General features: G+C 40.4%; 1 protein-coding gene and 1 long non-coding RNA gene across 6 annotated transcripts in view; one reads left to right on the top strand and one right to left on the bottom strand.

The window, feature by feature from the left end:
• The window catches only part of MOSMO (modulator of smoothened), a 31,478-nt gene extending 12,106 nt beyond the window's left edge, over positions 1-19,372 (bottom strand). For 4 of the 5 annotated variants that reach the window (XR_015774127.1, XR_015774128.1, XR_001331481.2 and 1 more), the window contains exon 1: positions 19,180-19,372. Coding sequence is in view for 2 of the 5 variants with exons in the window: in XM_005522946.3 (XP_005523003.1) it covers positions 19,180-19,285 (106 nt within the window). In the remaining 3 variants the exon portion in view is untranslated. Of the gene's footprint in view, positions 1-11,504; positions 11,575-13,803; positions 13,924-19,179 lie in introns of all 5 variants that reach the window. The other variant, XM_014252794.2, reaches the window with a different exon arrangement.
• A 436-nt stretch (positions 19,373-19,808) lies between these two features.
• On the top strand, positions 19,809-24,986 carry LOC148182929 (uncharacterized). Its single transcript, XR_015774072.1, has 4 exons — positions 19,809-19,997; positions 20,476-20,571; positions 21,235-21,403; positions 22,824-24,986. It is a non-coding gene; the product is annotated as an uncharacterized LOC148182929 (long non-coding RNA).
• The last annotated feature ends 67 nt before the right edge of the window (positions 24,987-25,053 follow it).

The following is a 25,053-nucleotide window of genomic DNA, read 5'->3' as shown; positions in this document are numbered from 1 at the left end:
TAGATGTTTAGAGTTTTATTAATTGTATTGCTTCATATCCCAGGGTATGAGAAGACCCAAAAGCAAAACCATTACTGAATCAGTTCTGTTGAAGTATTCTTGCAACACTTGTTTAAACTATAAAATTTCAGTCTTATTCAAATATATCTTTTTAATTACACATCTACTGACCGAAAGATTCAGGGGTGAATTTTCAGCTAAAAACTGAACCACAAAACCAATGAAGTTGGCATTTTCTACTCCAGATACACAGCAATCACACCATTGCTGTGCACCAGGATCACACAAACCTGAGCCAGGGTTACACAAGCATCCCTGCCCAGCTCCGTGCCTGCACAGTACAGTTTTACGTGAACTTTTTTTTCCCCTCTTTTTTTCTCTTCCATAGCTTGCAATGTTTTCATTGCACATCAGCTGCTGGGGCAGAGGGGAGATGTGCCAGTGTCCTTAAAAGTCAAGCTCCCTGGAACACACACAGCAGAACCTCATACAAAACACTGAGCAGTTTCCTGTAGTTTGGGGATAAAGAGGCCATTCACTGTGGCATCATAGAACAGGAAATTAATCCAAATCACTCTGCAAGACCAGGATTTAACAACAATTTTACTATCCTTACAGAAGTCAGTTTTTTCTAAACTGCAATTCTAATCAAAGAATGACTTCATAAAAATGACATCATACAGTCAATAGATGTTTTCTGAATTCAAAGACCTCTCCTGACTTCAGTGGCAATAATTTAGTGCATTTTTAACTCTGGAAAAAGCAGCAGTGATAAGAGTCACTCTGCTGAACTTGGTTCCATTTTGTGTCTTAACTGAAATGGAAAAACAGCTGCCATAAATGAGCATGTATTAGAGAGAGTCAACTATTTAATTTGTAGATGCAATTTGCAGTTTATACTGAAGACATTTTTCAATTAACAAGAGCACATTTAATATGTCAGATTCAGAGAGAACCAAAGCTAAGCCCAGAAATGCCATATCTAGAGGAAAAAGAACTCTTGAATTATTATTTTTAATGCAATTTCTCTTCTATCAAGATCTACTACTCCAAAAGGCGATTTTCTAAAACAAAAATACCCACTCAAACAAAAAAACCCAGAACTGAAAATTAAGAAAATGAGAAAAAAAAAAATCTCTGAATTGCAGGTACCACAGTAGCATTCCTTTTTAATACACAAGGTTTACAAGAAACTATTCAGAGGATGGCTTCCTAAACATCACTTCTGGTGTCCAAGTGTACTGGTTCACTCTGGTGGAGGTTTTTGTTTTGTTTTGTTTTGTTTTTTGGTTGTTTTTTTGTTTGGGTTTCTGGTTTTTTTTTTTTTAAATCAGAGTTTTAAGTGTCAACAAATTTCAGAATCTGTCATTTTGGAGGAAATATACTGAGCTTTATGGTTAAGATATTGCTAGCACATAGATAGTATCTTTTCTTAACTCTGCTTTATGGACTACAAATCTGAAGTGGATATACTCCATATTTAAGGTTTTGAACCTTGAGTGTGCAGCCTCTAGGGAGTCAAATGGAGGGCAAGAGGTCTGTGAACCATTTCTGAAGGTTTCACAAAGGTAACTGGAAAATCATCCTCATTATGTGCTCAGTTAAAGTTCAAGTTGACTACACAGGAATACCTCACTTGTGTGCATAACCTGGGCACAAGGAAATGAAACCTCAGGGCTCATCCCACAGTGACAAATCTGTTGAATTCAGACTTCAAAAGAAGTCTCTGGTGTGGAAAAACTGTATTAATTTGCCATGAAATTCAAAAGAAGAGCGTGTTTATATGGTATTTAATTCTGTTGGTCCCATTCTGAAGCAATCATGCAAACAGGGAACGGCAAACAAACTTGTTATAGAAAATCTTGTTCCCCCTTATCTAGTCTATTATTGAAAAGAGGGACAGAGATATGAAATTGTACAGAAGCCTTCTGCCTGTAGTTAGAGAACAGCTCAACAACCCATCTCAAACCAATCAAGTTCCACTGAGATCCATAAGTAAAAGGTTTTTAAGTCATCCTCTCAGAACTCCTTCAGCATAATTGCTGAAAACACCTAACACAGGTATGGAACACACAGCACAGCTAATGGCAGGAGATTAGGCAGCTGAAAGATGGATCCAGCCTTAAACATTTGCAGTGGAGTAAACACAGCTGCCCACCCACCTCCCCCTGCCTGCACGGCTCAGCCCTTGGGAGCCACAGTGACAACCCCGAGGTGCAGGGGCTGCTCCCCTGCTCTCACCTGCCTCTCTCCCCAGAGTTTCTGAGACTGGCAGTATTCAGGTCAGTACAGCTACAGCAGGAGGTGATTAGGACAGATATGCTAATTACTAAAAATGAAATTCGACCTTTATCAAATCAGAGAAGGCTGCACTGAGTAAATGTTACTGAAGTGATCCTTAGTCTTTTCCAGTAAATCTATTCCCTGAAGTGCCAAAGCATTTCTAACACATTAAAAAACCTCTCAGTAGTGACAGTCTGTATATAACCAGGGCTCCAGTTAATTTCAGAGAAAGATTTTGTGATCATCCAACTCCTCCAAACCACCAGTAATGCTCATTTTTCGACACTGCATATTTTTACTAGAATCAATGATAAAAAGGCTCTTCAACAAATACACCAACGCTGGGGAGCATCATGTAGGTAACAATTAAGTTTCACAAAACCATAGAGGAAAAGACAGGGAAAGGCACCAAACCGAAGAAAGGCAAGCCCTCATTTTCCCCCCTGGTGCAGATGTGCAGCTGCCAGGGAGCCGACCCCCAAGTCCCACTCCAGCCCCGCGGTGCTCTGCCATCCCTCTCCTGTTTCCCTGGTAACTACAGAGCCACCAAGGAGGAATCACACTCTACAGAGAAAAACAAAGATTGCTGCAGCCCTTTAACTCCCCCTCCTCTACATCACTTCTGAATTATTAAAAGTGGCACAGTGATAGCACGGCTGGAAAGCAGCAGCATAATAATGGCCACTCAGATGTTCACTGTTCATCTGTTATCCGAGTGCCAGGACATGCGGGATCAAGTGTGCCAGATGGACACAGGAGAGGTGCCACTGCCATGAGGCACAAGAAACAACTAATATGCTGAAAGCAAGATGCAGTGAATGAGGTGGGGCTCAAATGTCAGAAGGTCCCAGAGCTCAGCAGCTATGCTGGCACATGAACATCCAAGGCACAAACCCTCAGAACTGCTCTTGCTCAGCCTGAGGTACCTGCTCCTCCTCTGCAGTCCCCTACTGTCACAGCTTGAAAATGAGTTTAGTCTTTACAATCACTTTAGACAAAATGCTATTCCTTGGGTTTAAATGCATCTGAACCCCTTATATTCCTTGACAACAGCTTCCTAACTTCTACCTCCCATACATTAACCACATCCTTAGCAAATGCTGAATACTAACGTTAAATAAGTATTACAGGCCAATATGCCTTGTGAGGGAGCTAAAACATGGAACTGCCCCCAGAGAGCCACCTGTTCTCTCTCCCTCCTTGTCCTGCTGAGATGGGGTGGTGCTGCTGGAAATGCCAGTTGTGACTGGCAGACAGCTTCTGCTCAAAGGAGACTTTTCTTTAGTGTACTGTGGACTTGTTAAACCATCTTTGCTAAGTGAAAAGCACAGTTTAGAGGTTTCTTAATGAGGTGCTGGTGACATAAATCTTAGCACACTGCCAGTGTGGAAAAGACACTGATAAGTTTTATGTTTTAGTAATGAGCACAGTACATGGAGCTGTGTTATTTGGGCACACTAAAACATTCATTGCTGCTGGTTAGGTAACAGTCACATGCCAGGGAATGACATATGTGAAATTAAGGGCAGCTCAGTTAAGCCATTCCCTGTAACTCTCACTGGGCCACAGACAAGGACAGCTTAGTTTTGGAAAATTTCTAAGTTCTATTCTAAACTTGAATGGGAAAAGGTGTAGGTCCACCTAAGAGGAACAGGCTCCAGCAATGAGCAGAGCTGTAGCTTGTTGCCATTCCAGGTGGAAACTTGAAAGGTCTAAAGAAAACACTGTGATTTGGCCATGGCAGACTAATTCTATGCATCAGTGTTAAGGATAACCCTCAAGCTGGCATTGGCCAGCTTGCCTTTAACATGTTTGCTGCTCCTTGCCTGCAACCAAGCTCTCTGACAGAAGATTGCTTTCAACGTGAGCAAAGTATAGCCAAGGAATTTCTGAGAGGAACAAACAACACAGCACGGAAAGAATAATTCTAATGCACCTACCCATACCGGAAACAAGGAGGAAGGACTTCCAAGAAGAAAATTTTCAAAGCCATCAAAGGAATTTGGCAGTTGAAGTGGGATGTTTCCCATTCTTACATATGGAATTTATTTTCCTGCAACAGGCACTTGAAGTGATGTTGCTATACAAAGGGGGAAGAGAGAATGACTCCTTTAGATTTATTTATATGTATTTTGTTTTGGGTAAAATTTGTATGAATTCTATAGTCTAGGTAGTAGTTCCTTAGAAACAGAGAGCTCTCCCTCCTGCCTTTCCCAAAACTCAGGGAGCTGACAGTACTGATCATTCCCGACCACAGTCCTGGAGGTACTCTATACAGTTCATTCTACTTATTCCAGTGCAAAACTCCATTAGAAATCAGGCCCTGTACCCTCTTATGTGATTAGCCATGCTCAGAATAAGCAATGCAGAAGGTTAGGGGAAAAGTTATGCCTTTGTAGGATAAGCACCACCTCAGGTGTGAAGGGGAAAAAGATAACAGCATCCTGCTGGTTTGCAAATCCAAGGAGGAAGAAAGAATTAACAATGCTGGAGAAAACCACTAGATCCTGTATGGCAAGGCCTATGTTGTAAGAGTCAAACAGAATCATGGGGTCTCTGGATGCCAGGTCCCACAGGCTGTCCCACAGGCACAACTCACAGAATTGCTCTGGATCTACAACTGTTCACAGTTACAGCCTCATAAATCATAGTCCTCATCTCAATTTTCAACCTTGACCCACTAAAAGCAATTTTTAGAAGTTTACAACCTCAAAAAGCATCATATCAGAGTATTTTTTAAAACAGCACATACAGATAATTAACTGCAACTAAGTAACTACAAGCAAGTTGAACACTTTGTCTCCCACATTTGTGCTTCAGTCTTTGTAGAACAACACACTGTTATGCCTATAGGTATAAAGGGTATATAAAAGAATCAAAACAAAATGTAAGATCAACTGCCAGTCTCTAATCAAGTATGAGAATACAATGTCTGGTACAGTTCTTACAAAAATAATCACTTCTTTTGTGAGGAATGGAAGTAGTTTGAGCAGATGCTCTTTAGCACTTATGCTGCTAAAATAACTTTGAGGTTACCATGCAAGTACAGTATTCAGGATGTAGCAGAACAGATTGATTCTTTCACTGCGGATGTTCCAGTACATTGTTCAGGTAGTAAATTAACAGGAAAGCAAGACTCACTAAAATAAGATTTATGAATGTTAAAAGATGACCTACTGGAAGGCTGAAAAGAATAATAGAGGATCAGCTGCAAAGGCACACAACATACAATGGTTCAAAACAAACAGATTATAAATTATCTTTCCTGCCTTTTGTATGCCAAATCTTATGCTTTTGGCCTTCAACTCCAGTTTATCTCTCAAATCATCTAACAGGTATCATAACCCTGGGAAAAAAGGCTTTGGAGTTACTCACTTTGAAGAAGAACAGATGCAAGATCAATTCATACACCCACTGGATTTCTATTGGCATGAAGCAAACAGCTAAAAAATATTTATACAATGTTAAAAAGTCAGTTTTTAACAAAGACCTAAATTTACTTGTCAAGTCCCTGCTGTATCTAGAGGGCCTCTTTTAAGAACCTTGTTTTAAGAGTCGTTGTTGTAAGAGTTCTTATTGTAAGAGTATGTTATATAATCTGTTATTTCTCTTCTACTCCATTTATCCCCTTCTCTCAAATCTGATGCTCTCTTCCTTCCAAATCAATTTTGAAATGCATCATCCTTCTTGCTCTACAGATGTAAAGGATGCTTACTTGCTTCAGAACAAAGTATTCTTAAAAATATTCATACAGGTGAGGTAATATCTCTGGCATCAAACACAGCTTATGTTAGCTATGAGGAACCAACCAATTTTATTATATTTAACAATCTAATTTTCAGAGAACTGAACTTATTAGGTACCATTTTTGGCACTCCTTAGAAATCTTACTGACTTTTAAAGAGAAGAATTCCAAATTTTAAAGTCTAAAGCCAATGTCCAAAGAATTGTGGTATATTAGCAGAAAAGCCTGCCTTGCTGCTGAAGAACATCTGGTGCCAAGTTGCCTCAAAATTTTTCAATTCTGTGCTTGTATCATGCCTAATGCAAACCAAATCCTCCCTCCATAAAACCCACAGTCTTCTCCCTCCCTCTTCCTTTCCCAAAGAGAAAAAAAAACCAGGGGCCATCTATTGGGAAAGACTTATACATATTAGAAAAGTTTATTACTACAGATGACAATCATTATGATACATTAGTTCTAAGAGATGCCTAAATTGCAGACATTTGGGCCAATAAAAAGTGAGTTTATTTCTGAATTCTAGTAACTTCCAATGCCCTGCTGCTTGTGTATTGAGTTTACTTAATGTTTTTTTAATTTTCCAACCCCCTTTTTTTTTTTTTTTTAGAGGGACCACCAGACTCTTTAAGAGCTACCCTCAGGCACTAACACAGGAACAATTCTCCTGACACAACAAAGGCTGTGTGTTCTCACATATCAGAGCCAAGAAATCTGCCTGTGCTGAAGGTATTCTTTCCTTCAGAAGAAGGTATTTATTCCTACTTCAGAGGACAGCATTAATTAAATGTTGGTTTAAAAGGATCTCTAATAAGCTGCATCCTTCTGGTTGTTTATTTTCTAACACTGTAAGCATTTTCACAATGGAACAGTTTTGTCAGTGACTAGAATCTTTACAGTTTCTGAAGTGGTAAGGGCCTGCAAAAAAACAGAACTGTCCTAAAATAAGAAAGTAATGTTTTATTTAGTTTAAAACACAAACAAGGAATCCAGTTATTTCTACTTTTCCTCCAACCGAACTAGAGCTACTCGAAATTGACAAAATTCACTGCCTAAAAAAAGAAAGATCAAAGGCAGTGTCAGTATTTAAAAGTGATTTTTGGAGTCAGCCACACCATTTTACGCCATATGTTCAGCTGAAAGCCACAAGCTATGACACCCACAGCTGTTCCGCCATTTAACATCTGATGAGCTTGTGTTCTTTTTAACAGTTAGTTATATTTGGCTTCAGTCAGAGCTGTAAAATGATACCTCTTTATCCAATACACCACACGACCCTACCCCAACCTTCTCAGTAGTGGTCTGCCCAGCACCTACAACTGTAGGGGTGATGTGCAGGTCTCTGAGGCTGCATCACCAGAAGGACCCAGTGACATGTGGTGGCTGGGCTGGGGCAGTAATGGCAGCACCAGGGTTTACCACGTGGTACAACACGACCAGAACAACACAGAGATTCTGGATCTCACAGTGCAGGAGATCACCTTCCACACAGGAGTCTTATAAGATGGTCTGTTCACAGGCTGGCAATAACTGGGCTTCAGAGCCCTCCATTTTTAACTCCTGCAAATCCAAAAGCACAATTTCACCAAGTTAGCTGTGTTACAAACTTATTGGATATACTCAAGCAGATCAGGATGGATACACCAAAATTCCCAAACCACACCAACTAAAGTACCCTATTGTTCTCCCTCTTTTTATTCATGGAGAGAAAATAAGTAGCAACCTTCCTGGTTACAGCTTCAAGCAGTTTTTCTAAGGTAGTGACAAAGGCATTCACCGTAGGGGAAAATTCAGGTCCTGGCTCTGACTTCAAGACTGCTTGTGCATTTTAACAAATTAAATTCATGAGGAGTAAGGATCATCTTCCTCTGTCAGACATAACTGTTGTGCTTTGCACTGATCTCAGCTTGCATCAGACATTTTCCAAGGACACCTACTGATCTGGCTCTCCCATGGCCTCATGAATCACCCAGTAGTGAAGGTGAAAAGAGAAGTGTTGAAATGCATTTTGGCACCTATATTGTTAGAAACGCATCTGCAAAGTTTCGGTGTCTGTTCTGCAAACACTCAGCCTAAATTCACCTGATGTGCTTCAATGTTTGCCTACACCAGAGCATAACTTTCTCTTGGTCCACTACTGACAGAATATTTTCATCCCAGATTACCTGAAAGTACAAAAGACTATATAAAGAACAAAACATTCAAACCCCTAACCAAATATTCTAACAATTGTGGCAGTTTCTTTACATCATATAACTGATTATGTGATACAGGATTATATTTATAGCAATGAGGACACATGAGAAGGGAGGTTTGCAGGTAGAAGTAATCTTCCATTAAAACCACTAGAAAAACTGGAAAGATTAAGCACCTTTCTGGTCTTGCAAGTCCTCCCTTGGATACACAGGTTACCACCACTGTACTCAGTAGGGATATACAAGATCCTGTCTTTGTTTACTAGCGTTGCTTTATTCATAAGGTACTTTCATCAACTGAAGAACAGCACATATTTTCCCAAAGAACGTATTTCATTGCCACTAGAATAATATTTCAAGTAAAACAAAACTTAAGCCTAGTTTTTATTCCTAATTATTTTTATTCTGCTTTTTAACTGTTGCCAAATCTGTGTATGACATGCCTGTAACAACTGGGAATACAGGTTAAACTGCACTTCAAATAGGGATTAGCTACAGGGCCAACATTTTATTATCTACAAGTAACACTTCATGTGCTGAAAGACAGACTGAGATACAGCTTAACTACACACAAGTTGTCCTTCAGGACTGCTGGCACACTGTTTCCTGGCTAATTAACATTTGAAGTCCTCAGCAATATAAAAGGCAAACTGGAAAATAAACCAAACTAACCCCCAACCTTCTTCTGTAGCAATAATTCTCAAATTTAGGCATTTACTTGCTGTTCACATCATAACAAAAGCATTAAAAACAAAGAATAGGAATGCAGGAAGCATATTCAGGATTTATCCTGAAGTATGTATTTTCTTATTGCTTTTGCTAGGGCATGTCCTTGTTTTAGAAGCTTGCATAATTTAAGCCTGAATTATTTAGGCAATTAACAGGTGCTGTCTGTGTGGTGATAACACTTTCTTCCTTATCACAAATTGGCATCTACATAAATAGACTGTTAGAGTCTGGAGAGTTCTCTTTTAATTTTCAACTAGTATAAGAGAAGACAGACCATTCCTGAACAGTTAAATTTGCACTTCACTGAAGTAAAATACGATTTTTTTGAAACAGCAAGGCTCAGTCGTTTCTGAGCATGTAGGACTGCTGTTAAAAAGCAACCAAATGTTATATAGTGCTCCAAAGAATGTATCTGTTAACAGATGTTTATACAGTTGTTATATTGACATTCTGAAACAGATACACTCTAATTTTAGATTTTATGTAAACAACCAAGAGATCCTCTGTTCTTATCACCAACTTCATCTTACTGAACACCTACTTACAGACAACATTTACTTCAGATTACATTGGGCATAAGTCAACAGACTTCTGTTTGTGAAACAGCAACTGCTACTTCTGGCCTTCACTCTCTTTATTTCACCATTTTTCATATATTAAGCTTCAGGGTACTTCTTGAAATTGGTGAGTGACCCAGTAATATTCCACTGAATGAATTCATGGGACCACATTAGAAATTCCTGGCCTTTCAATCTTTTCAGGTTTCCTGTACAATCTTGTTGCATAGTTTTTAAATTGAATTAAGTGTGGGTTTAAAAACAAAGTAAAACATGCTTCTTCCCACGAGTTTCTATGAAGGAGAGCACATCATTAACACATTAATTTAGGTGCACAATTTGTTACAGAACGCAATTCAACCTAAGGAAAATAAAAAAAGTTCTTTCTTCACCCTTGTGACTTCTCTTCCCCCACAGCATGAAACGCCTACAATGCTCCTCACATCAACAGGCACAGAGGAAGCAGCAGTGCCTTTTCTCCTCTACAAGAAAGGAAATCAGATTCTTCCACTGCTGCAGTTCTGAAGCTGACACTTCCACTGACTGTGGGAATACTGTTAGATTACTGTCTATGATTGAGAAAAGATATCTCTTAATGCACTATTTAGAGTATTTCTATTTTGTATAGAGAAAACCAAATATATCAAAGCAAATTTTCAAGTCAAACAAGTCACCCACTATACCAAAGTCATCCTTTAGGAAACTTGAAGCCCATGACAAACCTTTATGCGTTTTCTTCACTTTTCTTTGGTATAAAGACATTACAATTAGAGGCTATTAATGTTTGAAACATTAAGCTCACACTGATGAAGTTACAGACAAAATCATTCCCCCTTACTTGTACATTTGCCCTGCTTATCAACAAAGTCGGGACCCCTCTAATTTCTGTGTATACAAAGGTTTTATTGCAGAAATTAGTATATATGCCATCAATTTGAGAAAAATACAAAGAATCTAGGTTCAAAGCAGCCCTTCTGAAGTATTCATAGCAAAGCAATTCTGAGGTACACTGAATGATCAGTTGTCCTGTTCTGATCCCATACCTATTCCTTAAAATACAACTAAATTACATTGCTGCCAACAGCAGAAAGTAGTCACAGCAAGAGAAGTGGAAACCACACAAAAACAACCTGGGCAAAGGAAAGGAAAGCCCAGGAATAAGAACTGCAAGAATACAAACTGGGAAGCTGGCTCCACGATGAGCAGAAATAACTTACCTGACTTTACCGTCTATAAACATTGTAATCTGAGTACTAAATTCTTGGATGTACCAAGCACAGAGACAGCCCAGTCCTCCTAATGCAGTGTGCAAACAATGGCACAAAGAATTGCTCACCATCAAGTAGGCTCAAGGCCTAATGTGAACTGTCTTCAACTGGACAAGTACTTAAACATCCAAGTGGGGTATTAATCACTATACCTTGAGAGACTGTCACCCTTAATGACCCCAAAGTGCTTTGTAATTTATGGCATAAAACTGCAGCTACCATGAGGTTTTTGGGTAGCAGCCAACTGTTGCTTATTTCACTGTGCTGTGCTGGCTTTGAATACTGCAGTGAATTGCTGGGAGGCTTTCGATGCCCTCACAAGGGAGCATTTTATATCATCCCAAGGACCCAGATGTAACAGACTGAGTTTTGCTCAAAGACAGGAACCAAGCTCTTCACACACTGTGAATTTTGAACCTCAAACTCTTAGCAGCAAGTATTTGCTACTGGATTAGCCCACAGACAAACCATCACAATCAGACATTTCCTAGGGTACTAAGAGAGACCAAACTTTTGTCATCAACTGTACTTACAAAATTCAAAATATGTTTAATATACAAGACAATACATCAGACAGGAAATAAAATATATCATAGGAAGAACCCAAAAGCTTCCCACTGAGAAGGGATATAACCTATGAGCATTGATTCCATATAGTTCCCTACAGAATCAGGCCAATATGAGTGCTTTGACAGTCTAGCTTGTTTCCCTTCTCCTTAAAACAGTCACGTACCCTGCACAGATCCTCTTCTCGGCCATATCTCCAGTTTGTCAATTCTGTGTATATCTCCATCAGTCAGAGGCTTGGGGAAGAAAAGTGAAATTGAGCAAAGCAGCTGGAGTATACATAAGGGGATTGCTGCAAAATTACCAAAGAACTTTTTTTCCTGCATGTAGCCCTTACTAATAAAAACTCTGTTAATTATTATATTTGTAGGCACTCTGAATAACAATAATAACTTACAACTAGGTAATAAGAAAATTATTTTAAAATCTAAAATTGCATGAACTAAAAAATTTAAATAATGTTACAGTTTTCCCAAATTATTTTGTAGAAGAATAAAGCAGCCTCCATACTGTATTTGTTCCACCACACTACAAACATCATTTTGTATCTCCTTCTAAAATGGATAGCAGCATTTATTCTCTGTGAAGTTCAATATATTTCCTCATCCATGAGTCAGTCCAGTTACATTCGTCTGAAATACAAAGGTCTCAACCACTGCTGGAAAAGGATTCAAGAACGAGGTGAAGAACTCCTGCCTAAGATGAAAATCCTACACGCTGCACTGCATGAAAATAAATGGGAAAGAGTTGAGCTGTTGTGAAGTTCCTATGAAAAAAAAAGTAGGTCAAGCTTAAAAGTTTGACCTACTGATCTTCTTTGCTTTGGCAAAAGTACAAATGAAGTTTACATAATGCTGCTCACATGTAAGTGCTGGATGGAAACTAAATGATACAAATGTTTTTAATAAGCCCCAGCCATTAGCAGGATTTCTTTTTTTATTATTTCAGACAATTTTAAATCTTTGTTTTGCAGCACACACTATTGAATCCTTACTTTTAAGACTCATACATTTAAGTTACTCTTGTGTTGATTTCGGTGTTTGTGGCAACAAATGTAATAAACACACCTCAAATCAGATCTAAGTTGATTTAAAAAAAACAGAGGAAACTCAGGTAACTTCCTAAAGCCGCAAAGCTGAAATTTCAACAAGGCACCTTTCCCACAGACAAACCATCTGTGTATAAAGCAGCTTTACATTTACGTACATCTTGAGTAGGATGGACAGAAAACAAATCTGTATCTGCACACACTGAATAGAATTAAGTTCTGTAGGAACTGTGCACACTGCTGGTAAGTAAATAAAAAGGTTATTTCAAATATCTGAAACTCAAGTACCTTATCCAAAGCACCTACTGCTGGAAAAGATAAATGAAATGCCTGTTATTCTGTGATTTTTTCCCCTCAGTTTAATAAAGTAAATCTGTGATATGAAACAAAAATTAAAAAAAAATAAATTAAAGCTTTGCTGCTAATGCTAATAGAAATTACTGTGATAAAGATACCACCTCTGTTTTACAGAGGAAGAAATTGGGGTACTTTCAAAATAACTTGCCAACATCCAAAGTCAACCATGCCAGATGCTAGATTTGAAAGTTACTGGCTCCCAGATCTGTACTCTATAATCAGGTATTTCTTACCTAAATCTAATTAGAGAGTGAGGAATTCAACAGGATTTGGTGGAAGGCAAACTGACAGTTTTGTACCTCCACATGCTAAAGAGAAAACAAAACGTGCACCTAACAGGAGCAGCATTAGTTTGTATTTGTTAAAAAGCAGATGTAAAACATCAGTTCCTCTATGGACAAAAACAACTGGCTCTCTCATGTCTTCTCTGGCAAGCTCAAATAACCAGGCTGACACAGCTCTCTTTCACGAGATTCTTCCTACACATAAAATAGTTCCATATGTTTAAATGCTGGGTGGTTGAGTAAGCACAAAATTAATTCATTACAACAATGCCTTTCTATTGATTTTTCTTGTGCCTTAAGGCCTGGTCGATTGCAGAACCCAAGCACAATTCAAACACTCTGCTTTGTCACATTTTTACATCCACTTGAAAGACATCTACAGACACAAAGTGGAATGGAAATGTTCCTTTTAAAGATGGCACTGACCCTCCCAGTCTAGGCAGACCCATTAACAGGCCACTCATTAGAGTATTCAGATTATATGGGGTTCAGAATCTTGTTCTTGTTTGTGTTTGGTATTGTTGTTCTTAAGGCATTGGCAACATCTCTGAAATGCAAGTGCTGCTGGCAGGGCCTGCATCTTAGAGGCAGGAGGTCCTCATCCCTCACTGTGGGGATCAGCAACACATCACAACCCACCACCACCTTTCCCTCCTTCCTCACACACCCAGGAGCATCGATCAAAGAAATGTGTTTTCCTGAAAATTATGTCCTAGAATCTAATTTTAACACTCTGATGTTTCAGATGGCTTTGGAGATTGCTTTTCAGCACTCACCTCTAGGACCTGATGGTACATAAATCTTCATTCTCTGTATCATCCTCCTTTTTTTTGTATTCTCAGCATGCAATCCAAACAGGTTCATGAAAGGGCAAATAACTTCTCCTGTCACAGTCACTACATGATAGCACAAAAAACATTAGGAAAAAGTAATTTCATAGAATTGCTTCCTATCATGTCCCATCACTTTCTACTGAGAAGAGCTGGGAGATGCATACTGTGTTTCTTGAGTATATTGCAAGGCACTTAAAAAATGACCACCAGAATCCTTTTACAGACAGTTTTTGAAAAGCCAACTATCCACACATCACAGAAACAACACTACCTCCTTCAGAGGAGAGCACAATGGCTGCTCTACACCACAACTTGTCCTCAGGGGAATATTGTATATGAACAGGTTCTCAGCACAGGCCCTGAAGGGCAGAAGTCACAGGTAATATGCCATACTGACTGTTACATATCACTGCTTTTTGAGCAGACAACTTCATTTAGAACAATAATGCCAGCTGGAACTCAAGTTTACACCGTCTTTAAATTGTGGATACTTTATTTACTTTATCTGTTTTATTCTATTTAGAAGTAGTGTTTCATTTGAGCACCTTCATGTGGTCTTGGGTTTATTCCATGTATAGTCAGTGCTCCAATAAGACAAAAATATTTCAGTGGTCTCAAGCTCAGCAGGAGCCAGGAATCACTGCTTGGTTGTACTACCTGTGATAGTTCATTAAGCTGATCCCAACAAAGCTACAGTTCCTGTTGGAACTGTGAAACAAAATTCCTCAGGAAGAGCTATGACATGCAGAGGAATAACACTGAACATCAGTAATTTTCCACTAAGTACTAGACAACTTATTCCACAGGAGCAGGGAGTTAACAGCCTCAGGAGGAATGGCCTGCTGCACAGAGCTTGCTCTTCTGTAGGAGCCTGCATCTGAAATCATCCTTCACAAATAAAAATGCAACTGAGTGTGCAAACCCCAAGAACTACACATAACACTTTAAAAGATACATCGAAAGGCAGAAGTAGTAAACAGACAATTTTAAATAAATGTCATATTCTAGATTTACAATTCATTCTCATACTGGTACTGCACAGCAAGATACAGAAGGCAGTTTAAGTAAAAAGTGTATATATATATATATATACACACACATACTAACACGAGTGACCTTGATACTTTTGTCATAGATGCAAGATGAAATTGGAAGCTCTGCTGCACACAAATATGGCCCAGGTCAGCTCTGTTGGGCATATGCAGAGTGGCCTGGCCATAACATTCTACTGTGTGTTCCCTGGTGACCTATGGATCAGCACAGGATGTGATATATCCTTGCTTTAGGAGTTACCCATCACTTAAGCACCCCTAAATCCTGACATCCATGTTAACTTAATGACTGCTATAAAAAGGGTACACGTTCTGTAAACTGGAATCAAATGAACAATCATGCTACATAGGAAGGGATGACTAAGCCACATAAACAAATTCATACCTTAGCTTTCTGAAGTGAGATTTTACTTGATTAAATTATTCCCTTGAATTACTTGACCTATCCTAAACCACATAAAAGCACTTCAAATTGTCAATCCCTCTCACATGTACAGCTTTTACCATCTCTAATTTCAACTGTGCATACTATTCATACCCTTTTTCCTATAAAAGAGCTGAGAGCTGAAGCTAGAGCTGCTTCTATCCCCCTTCCTCCCCTACTGAAGACAAAATATCAAAATCATTAAAGACCCTCCCACACAAAAAAAGGAACATATGGAGACAAAACTATCAGCTTATAAAGTTCTTTGCAGAAGTGTAGAGATACAGAAACAAAATTCCTTCCTACTGAAATCAGTGGCACTTTAGGCACTGGTTTAAATTAAAGCCAACTCTGTCCTTATTTCTCACAGAGTGTCAGTTTGTAAGAAAAGGCAGTCAGTGCAAGAATGCTGAGCAGCCACTGGTTTCCAGACTGGAGTTATCAATGTTCTGTACTTGCACAGCATGAATAAGAAAACCTCACTAAGAACTCGCTGTAAGAAAAATCCATTTAATTTTCATCTTTCCTTTGCCATCTTAAAGATGTGTGAAATATCTGAAACCAAGTTAATGAATGATTCTTACAAAACTACCTAAAGAAAAAGTGCCCAGCATAGACTTGGACCCATGTTCACAAAGGTGTAATTCCTCTGGCCTAAAGACAGATAAGCATCTGAGACCTTCAATAATCTCAGCTGCAATCCTTTCCTAATAATTGCTGGGGAGAAATTTTTATAGCAAACATTTTTCAAATGACTATAAAACTTATCTTTAAGAGTAAGATTTAGGAGACTAATCAGCCCTTCTATATTGATTTTAAAAAATATTGAAACTATCTAGATTTTTCAGAGAAGCATTAAAGCCAGTGATTTATTTTGCTATCCAAATTAGCTCAAACTCATCACTGTCTCCGGAGTAAGAGGTACATATTGTTTAGTATCCAAATCAGAACAGATTTTTTTCTTCCTGAAACATAAGCCCAGGTTCCCAACCTTAACAGTGGCTGTTAACAGCTCTGAATGAGCTAATGCAGTGCTGCCTTCCCAGGTTTTCCAAGACCTCTGCTCTCTGCCATCCTCAAACAGCTGCAGTATTGAGGAGACCAGGCTGTTCCACGCTGCCTTTCAGAACCCCAGGACAGCAGCCAAGCAGAGAAACACTATTACTCCCCTTCCTCCTCACTACTAGGCTGACTTGGAGAATCAGAATCTAGAATAATACCCACAGGAGATGAACCCAAGAACACAGAGATAAAGTGAAGAAATATTTTCTTTTACTAACTAGCTCCTTTCACCAGCTGAGCACAGGATGCTCCGCAAGAAAACCTGCTTCTTAGTGGCACATATGGAAGCTGGATGCCTTGGATGTGCTCCAAGCACAGTAGTCTGCTGACAGTCCCTGAATGTCACCAGCAGCTGGGACAGGTTTTACCATCAGGGCTGTGCACTCTTGTGCCATATCTCTCCCCAGCAGTCAGTGGGTAATGAATGGCACTCACAAAAGCATTCACCTTATAATTCAATAGTATAGGAAATGCTTGGTTCAGTAGGAATCTTTACACTTCCTTTCTTTACTGTTTGGGCAAACAGCTCATTTCAGAAGAAATACAGATTTGTATTTCAGCAGATTTGTATTACAACAGAAATACACATTTGTATTGCTTGTAAGCACAACTCTTATAATAATGCATTGAATTCTGTATCAATAGAAATCTACAAAAGAGTTATTAAGGGTGGCAGCTAGCTCTCCTTTATGGTTTTATCATTACAACAGTTTGTTTGGCTTCAAAATAGAGCAAAGGAAAAAAAAAAAGGCTTAGGTCTGTCAAAACATTCTTTGACTGGTGAAGTCCTTCAGAAAAATCCATACAGATTTCATGTTTGCCAGCCTAATTAAAAGTAAAACTTAGTTGCACCTCAGAAGTGGCAGATGATTCTTAAGTAATCATGCACTAAGTAACTAAGAAAATGTGCTGCTTAAAATATTTTAGGAAACAATTTTTGTGTCACAAGGGATCTAAAACATTTTTCTTTACAAAAGAACATAATGGACTGTGCTTAGTTCCCAAAGGACTGGTTTTTCCATGAGCATTTTTTTCCGGAATAGTTTTTGTTATCTCCTTTCTATAAATGCAGAGAGAATCCAACATCTTACACATTGCACAAGATCTGCTAATGTGAGGCAGGAGTTTAGAAAGACATACTTAAATATTTGAAATTAATACTATTTTATTTTACTTTAAGCCCCTGAAGAAGGGCTCATTACTGCAGCACTGCTGTTAGGTGGAATTATAAGAGGAAAGAACCAACTATTTTATCTAGCCATAGGCAGGAAAATCATCACAATTAGCTACAGGAGGAACGGTGAAGTCACCCAGGGAGTTCCTGAAGGCTGCACTTTGGGAAGGGACTCGTTCCTTTCCTCTGAACCATGCAGGAAAGTCCAGGTTCTAGACCAGGTAATTAAGAAGCAAATAAAATAAGCCATAAGTGCAGTCTGGTCCGAGTACAGTGACTAATCCCAAATAGTTTTTAATACTCTACTTAATTAGAATAAAGGAAATATAACACAATTTGAACCAGTTCAACCGTTCACATGCATTAAATATTAAGCTTGGAAGATGCAGGCCAGATGAAGAAAATTTTTCAAACCCTCTGCAAGAATTTATGACAAAAGTCTTTACAGTCAGACCACTTTTCTCTGTACTAACCTGTGCTTTGCTTGGAAACGATAAAGTTTAGGAAAAGTCACTGAATTTCTTGAGTTGAAAGGGACCTAGAGAGATCATCAAGTTCAAGTCCTGGTTCTGCACAGGACAGCCCCAAAAATCACATCATGTGCCTGACAGTATTGTCCAAACACTTCTTGAACACACAGAGGCTTAATGCTGTAACCACTGCCCTGGGGAGCCTGGTCAGTGCCCGATCACCCTCTGATACCCAACTTAACCTCCCCTGACACAGCTTCATGCTGTTCCCTCGGGTCCCGTGACCAGTCAAAGTGGTTAAGTTAATCTGTCTGCAGTAAGGATGGTTTCCTTTCCTGACAGGGAGCTTTGGGTTCCTCTGGGACATGAGATCAAAGAGCTGCCCTCCTCCTGTTCTCTTTCCCTGCTCCACTGATCAGAACATGCAGGTCTTTATCTACAGACTGAAACAAATTGTTCATAGATAATTACATCATAAGTAAAAAGACAGATGCCCAAATCCTTTTTCTTTTAAAGAAAACAATGTCACACTCCAAAATAAAAAACACATGGGATCTCGGCTTGAAAGCTGATAAAAATCAGCATGCAGGAAATAATCTAGGGGAACAAAAAACGATGAAGGAAAGCAAGAACTTCCCCGCAACAAACGAAATATCAGCGTAGTACAATAGACTCCAAACCTGCTACAAACTAAGAAGAGACAGATCTCAATTCCCTGTCCAAGGTGATGGCACCTGGGAAGCCCAGGCAGGGATGCTGCCCTGGCCCTCAGTTTCCCAGAATCAGAGCGGGCTCAGGGGCTTTGCGGGACCCCTCGGGAGACCGGGCTCAGCCGAGGCGGCCGGGAGGCACCGCCACGGGCTCTGCCCGGGGCTGGGGTCCCACCAGCTCCCCCCGGCCGCCTCACTCGCCGCCGCCCCGGGGGAGCAGCCCCGGGAGCCGCCGGGAGCTGGCCCAGCCGCTCTTCAGCCCCGCGGCCAGCAGACCCCAGGCTGGCCTCCCTTCGGCGCCTCACGCTGGTCCCACCACCGCCCCGGGCCCCGCAGCCCGCTCGCTCCCGAGACCCCCGGGCACTGCCGGAGCCCTCTCCTGGCCACCTGCCGCACACCGGCGGGTCCCGCCGCCGGCCGCCCTCACCCGCGGACTCGCCGGTGTTGATCCAGTCCGGGTTCGCCAGGCTGGCGATGGCGAAGATGTCGGCAGCCAGGAAGAGGCATCCTGAGATGATGGTCAGTTTGTCCATGTCCTCCGGCTCCGGCGGCACCCGGCTCCGGCCTCCGCCCGGCTCCCACAAGCGGGCCCGGGCCGGGGGCCCCTCACGGCCGCGGCTCCATGGGCCCCGCGCCGCGCTCGGCGGCGGCGGCAGGAACGGACCCCGGACGGCGCCGGAAGCGAACCCGGCGGGCGGGGGGGCGGCGGCCGCTCCGGAAGGGGAACCCTCGGTCCCAGGCGCGCGCCCCGGGCGGGGCGGGGCGGGGCTTCCCACGGGGGCGGGGTCGGACCCAGGCGGGGCGGGGCAGCTCGGGGGCCCCGGCGGCTTTCTCCGGGCGGCGCTGGGAGGGGCGGGGCCTGTCTCTGATGGGCGGGGCCGACCGGGAGGTGACAAGGGCGTGGCTTACGCCTGGTGGGCGGGATTTGCTCGGGTGGGCGGGATCAGCCAGAAGGCGCGGGGAGCGCGGGGCGGGGCCGAGAGCTGCCGGTGGGTGTGGCCTGGGGAGGGGGCGGGGCACGAGGCCAGGGTGGGACGGGCGGTGCCCCAGGGCGGGTCTGTCGTGAGGGGCGGCTGGTGCCGCCCTGGGACCCCGCCGCCTCTGCCCGGCTCTGTCCAGGGGCGCCCCAACGCTTGCCCCGCCGCCTAGTCCTTCGCGGCCCTCATGCATCGCGATCCCCAGAGGTGTTTTGGAACCCGAGAATGAGCCTCTCTGTCAGTACCAAGGGCTGGAGACTAATCACAGGTCTGTGTTCACCACAAAAAACTGCCTTCTGTTTCTCGAGGCCCTGCTCTTTATCCCTTTGCGAGGCTGGGAAGGAGCTGAAATTCCAGAGCTGCTTCTGTAGCACTGATGAGAACAGGGGTCTTGGAAGGACTGAGGTTTGGCGGCTGTGGAGCCTCTCAGAAACGCTACACAGTGTTGTGTCTGTGCCCTGTATTTGGAAGGAAATCTAATTGTGACTGGAAGTCTCACCCAAATACAGCCATTTTTGATGGCATAATTTTCCCTGGATTCAGCTATACAGAATGTTTGGTATCTGTAGCCAGAAAACGAACAATGCACCAATGTGGGAAACCAGCCTAGTTCTGGCCACAATAGTTCTGTGCCTTCGATACTGTCATTCTGGTACGGGAATGTTGAAGTAAATGAACCAAACAACCCCCACATCTACAGGTACTTGGAAAATATCTAATTGTTTGCATTTTTTTCCTTCCAACAGTGAACACCCACCTATTTTTTCCAGAGCAGCACAACTGGTCTATATGGAACATACCGGGAAGCCAAGTGGGCGATTGCCTGTGCTGTTTATTTTTATGTAAGTATTTTATGTAGATGGCAGACTGTACAAACAAAATTGAGGTATCAGTAATCTTAAAGTGTTCAACGGCAATCAATAGGATTTGTTATTTGGAGGACAAGCCCTGTACTTACCTCCCACTGAAATCGCCTGAACTTGACAAATTTTCTTAAGGGTGGAGAAAATTGTAAGGCTTTTGATGAAAAATAGCTGAAATTATTCCCTTTAAACCAGAAAAAATTGGTGCATGGAAGAAATAGTGATTTGAAAAACCCATTTGCTATAGGCATGCAGTATTTTCTTGAAGTCCTTGATAGCTGGAAACTCCTCTCTTCTGTTATTTTGTGCCCTGTTCCCTACCTTCCCTGAATATATCGCTGTTAGTAATGAATACTTAAGTAACAACAGTTTCTCCTTCTCTTGGCAAAATGTGTGACTTTTTAATAAATAAGTTTCTAAGTAAAAACTACTTTAAGTGTATTTATTTGCAGAAAGCAAGTTTGTCTTTTGACAGCAACTCAGCACACAATGCCAATCTAAAGATGTAACTAAGGATGAGAGGTTTAACTGTTTGTATACTTAAGAATGGGGAGAGCACCTTCTCAAATGTCTCCTTAAAACGTTTATTGAAGAATGATACCACACTTTCAGCTAGTAAAGTTCTCCTGTCACTTTTCAAAGGGCAGTTGACAGCACTGGAAAATTCTCAACACACACAGATTGCAGGATGGATGGCAGAGATTGGGATGGATGAACAAGGATTAGCCCTCACAATGGTATGGGATGGGCCATATCTCCAGAAAACAAGCCCTGCTGGAAAAAAACTCTAATGATGGAAAGCTGAAACCAGGTAAAAGGAACCAATAGCGATATTAAAATTTAATTGAATTGAAAATTCCTTGTTCTGCATTTATGCTTTGAGCCTGTCTCTGATTTATTTACACTTACACAGATCAAAAGAAACTGAATTTAAAATTACAGAGAAAAGAAACTAGCACAAACAGTGCAAAGCTCAGTGCCAGCATTCCACTGTGATGAAATACCTGTGATCTTAAAATAGCTGATATGCTGACTATTCCATAATCAGATCAAAATTTAAGTCTATACATTGCTCTCCAGCAAAACTAGATTTCCTGTTCACCAGCGGATTTTTTCAAAAAAATATCTTTACTATTACCTTTATGTAGCAAATAGACTTGTATAGTATCATTCTTTATTCAGTGCATTATTGTTCAAGTAATTTCATTACACAAGTAACACAAATATTCACAAGGCTTGAAATTAATTTGCCTTATTGTTTGCTTTTTATTTCTCTTTATTACACAGAGTAGTTACAAAGTGGCAATAGAGCAATCTCTGTGCTTTAACAATCCACACAGGTGTTCATTTGCTAAATGTTTTAAACCTGAAATGAACCGTATCAGAACTAGCAGACTATTACCAGTTATTAAAGGTTTCTTGTGGAACATCTGACACCTGTATTAAACTTGAAATTGAAAGCTCTGTAAATGTGAGTACTTCACATGGGTCCTCAGCCCAATTACATTAAGCTCATGAACTACAGTTCAGGGATGATACTGTGCTATGGTAATTCCCAGCATGAAATTGTCTCTTAACATTAAAATCTATGAAGTGAAGAGTGGAGCGTAATGAAGTAATTTAGAAATTTACTGGCTGTACAGTGAAAATGCGTATCTTTAAATTAGAACAATTTTCCTAGCAGTGTCTTTATAGTTTGGGCAGTCCTCTTTTTCAGAATTGCAAGAGCCAGGAAGAAATACCTATTTGCCTGGTGAAATAAAAACCATCAAGTGGAGTTCTTAGCCTTTTCTTAGAAAAAGGCTTTGCACTTTTGATCTGTATATAAAAATCAGTGGAAAAATCTGGAGCATAAATTTAAACTAAATACTTTCATATGATTATTTTCTTAGGATGTGATAGCATTCATACATGCTCTCAAAAAAAATCTCTTTGATATACAAAAGTATAGATATGATACCAATTTGGTTGTTAGTTTGTTGTTTTATGTTTTTTTTGTTCCCCCCCATCTATAATTAGAATACTAATCATTGAATATTAGGAATATGCACCACTGAAAATAAGTAGTTCTATTTGCAACAATTTGAAGAAGGCAAGCTGCAAAAGCATTTTTAATAAAGGCTTTAGGGAATCAAATTATTTGCAGCATGTGATGTATTTCATTTACTCCAGCAAGTACAGAAAGGTTTAAAGTAGGTTGAAGACTTATTACAAACATTGTCCCTTTGCAGCTGATCTTAGTTTTTGGAACCAGAAGAAACAAGTTGAGCATCCTTCATGGAGCACCTGGATCTAACTCAGCACATGCCCCATGCAAAAAGAAACCCCACCAAACAGCTGAATTTCAATTCACATTTAGGATGAACTTGTTTAGGACCAAAGCTATAAAATTTTGTGTAAAATTTAGTATTTTGTAGAAGTCTTATCTCTTAATGATACCACAAACAGCATGCTTATTTTGGCATTAATACCAATGCACAGAGCATGGGACTGGAGGAAACTAAAATGCACAAATGCACTACTTAGGAGCTTTTCTTGCAGTGAATTAGATTTCATCTTTATGGACATTTTTTTTCCTCAGCTGATTAAGATGAGTATCATCTGTAAAGTTTCAAACTGGAACTCAAAAGAACAATTTTATTACTGCTTGTAGCATGAAGAAGCTGGTGCCACTCTGTTGACTTTAGGAGGAGGAAGAAATTAACAGAACTAGTGGGAGGTACCAATGTCTTAAAATCCTAGTTACTCACCAAACTGGCAAGGAGGCATGCATGTGCTAATCTCCATGACAGCAAGAAGAAACAGGGCTGCATAGTATATGTGTCTCCTCAAAATATAAGAGCAAGTTATCTCCATAAAAATCTTCAGTGGCTGCTTTCTGCTGGGAAGCCTCAGCTCTTGCAGGCACCCCTGGCCTCTCCTGACAATGTTTCGTAAGGTGTGCATGTGTTGGTTGTTTTGACATTCCCCTTCCTGCCTCCTCTGTGAGCATAAATTCTGGCTGGCAATAAAACCCCTCAAGTCAGAGGCCACATCCCTTTGTAATGGCCACACATTAAGATTATTATTTATTACAAGCAGCTGATGATACCAAAATGGAGCTCTTGCTACAATCCTGTAAAAAGCTTATTTGTTTCTTTATCAATTGAACTCCTTATAGTGATTAAAGATTAGGACTTTAAACAGGAAAAAAAAGCAATTTTTGTGAAAGCCATGACATACAGCTTTTAAGAATATATTGCTTCAGTCCTAAGGGTTGCCCATACAGTCAGTAGAATCTAGATGGGCTACAAGGCAGTTCCAAGTTGTCCCAAGGAAGAGTTTTAACAGAAATAAACCTCAGAGGTAGGGGAAGGAAGTATTAAAATGAGATAATTAGGCAAGAACACAAAAAGGAACCTCACACAGCAAGGGGCTTTCCAAGAGATTAAACCTTCGTGTTTAAATAAATCATTTACTATGCTGAAGGACCAGAAAAAGAGCTTTCTTTTCTATTAACTGAGCAAAGAGAAAGACTAAAGGAAAGAGTATACAAAGACAATGGACAATAGAATGTTTCATACTAGAGGAGTTTCAGAACTGAAGAACTCTTTTAGAATAAGCATTTGAAAAAAATTAAAATTCCATGATGAGCTAACTAAATGGCTATGGGAATTTACTGCATGTTGAAGTAATAGCATGCTGTGTATTTCCACTATGAGTGAAAACATAAGGATGAAGATCACACTGGGTCCAGAAGTGATGATGATACAGACTTGGACGCTTTGCAGTATAAATCTTCATAGTTACACTGTTGAGTTCACTCATGTTACCAGCAATATCCAAAACTGGTGAATATCTGATACAAGCCAGACAGATGCAGGCACAGTGTGATGCTGTACTCCATAATGATGCTGGTGCACTCCTATGTATAAAGCCAGTAGCATTTGACCTCCTTCATGCTGAGAGCCCTTCCTGTTCCTCCTGCCCTTCTGTATCACATGGATCCTGTAAGACTTTGCTTTACTTCAGAACACCTCAAAACTTGGCTTCTTCAAGCCCTAAGTTTCTTATGATGTATCTGTTTTCTTTTAATATATATGCCTAGACTTCAAAAAATTTATGTCCTATAGCTTTCAAATTATGTATTAGCTATATATGGCAAATCCCCTCAAAGACTTCTTCCAGTGCTACTTGTGGAGAAGTCATGGAAAAACAAAATCTCTGCTAGTCCCAGACAAGTAGGAGCTGCAAGCTCTAAGAAAGTCTAATATAGTCAGCTTCTTTTGAAAGCAACTTTCTTTACTTAATTGATATAAGAATGGTAGAGACAATCTATCAGGAACTTTTCCTGAATACACAAGAATACATGGATAACCAGTGGTAATTACAGCATTTGTTTTCATTGCAGTGATCATTTTTTACACATTTAATTTTTTCACACTGACCAAAACTCATCTTATTTTCACACAGGGGTTTTTA

This window comes from Pseudopodoces humilis, chromosome 18 (genome assembly GCF_049639895.1).
Source record: "Pseudopodoces humilis isolate 2021_Gansu_Grassland_sample_001 chromosome 18, ASM4963989v1, whole genome shotgun sequence".
NCBI lineage: Eukaryota > Metazoa > Chordata > Aves > Passeriformes > Paridae > Pseudopodoces > Pseudopodoces humilis.
The sequence above is the reverse complement of the archived record's forward strand: the minus strand, read 5'-3'. Positions and strand labels throughout refer to the sequence as shown.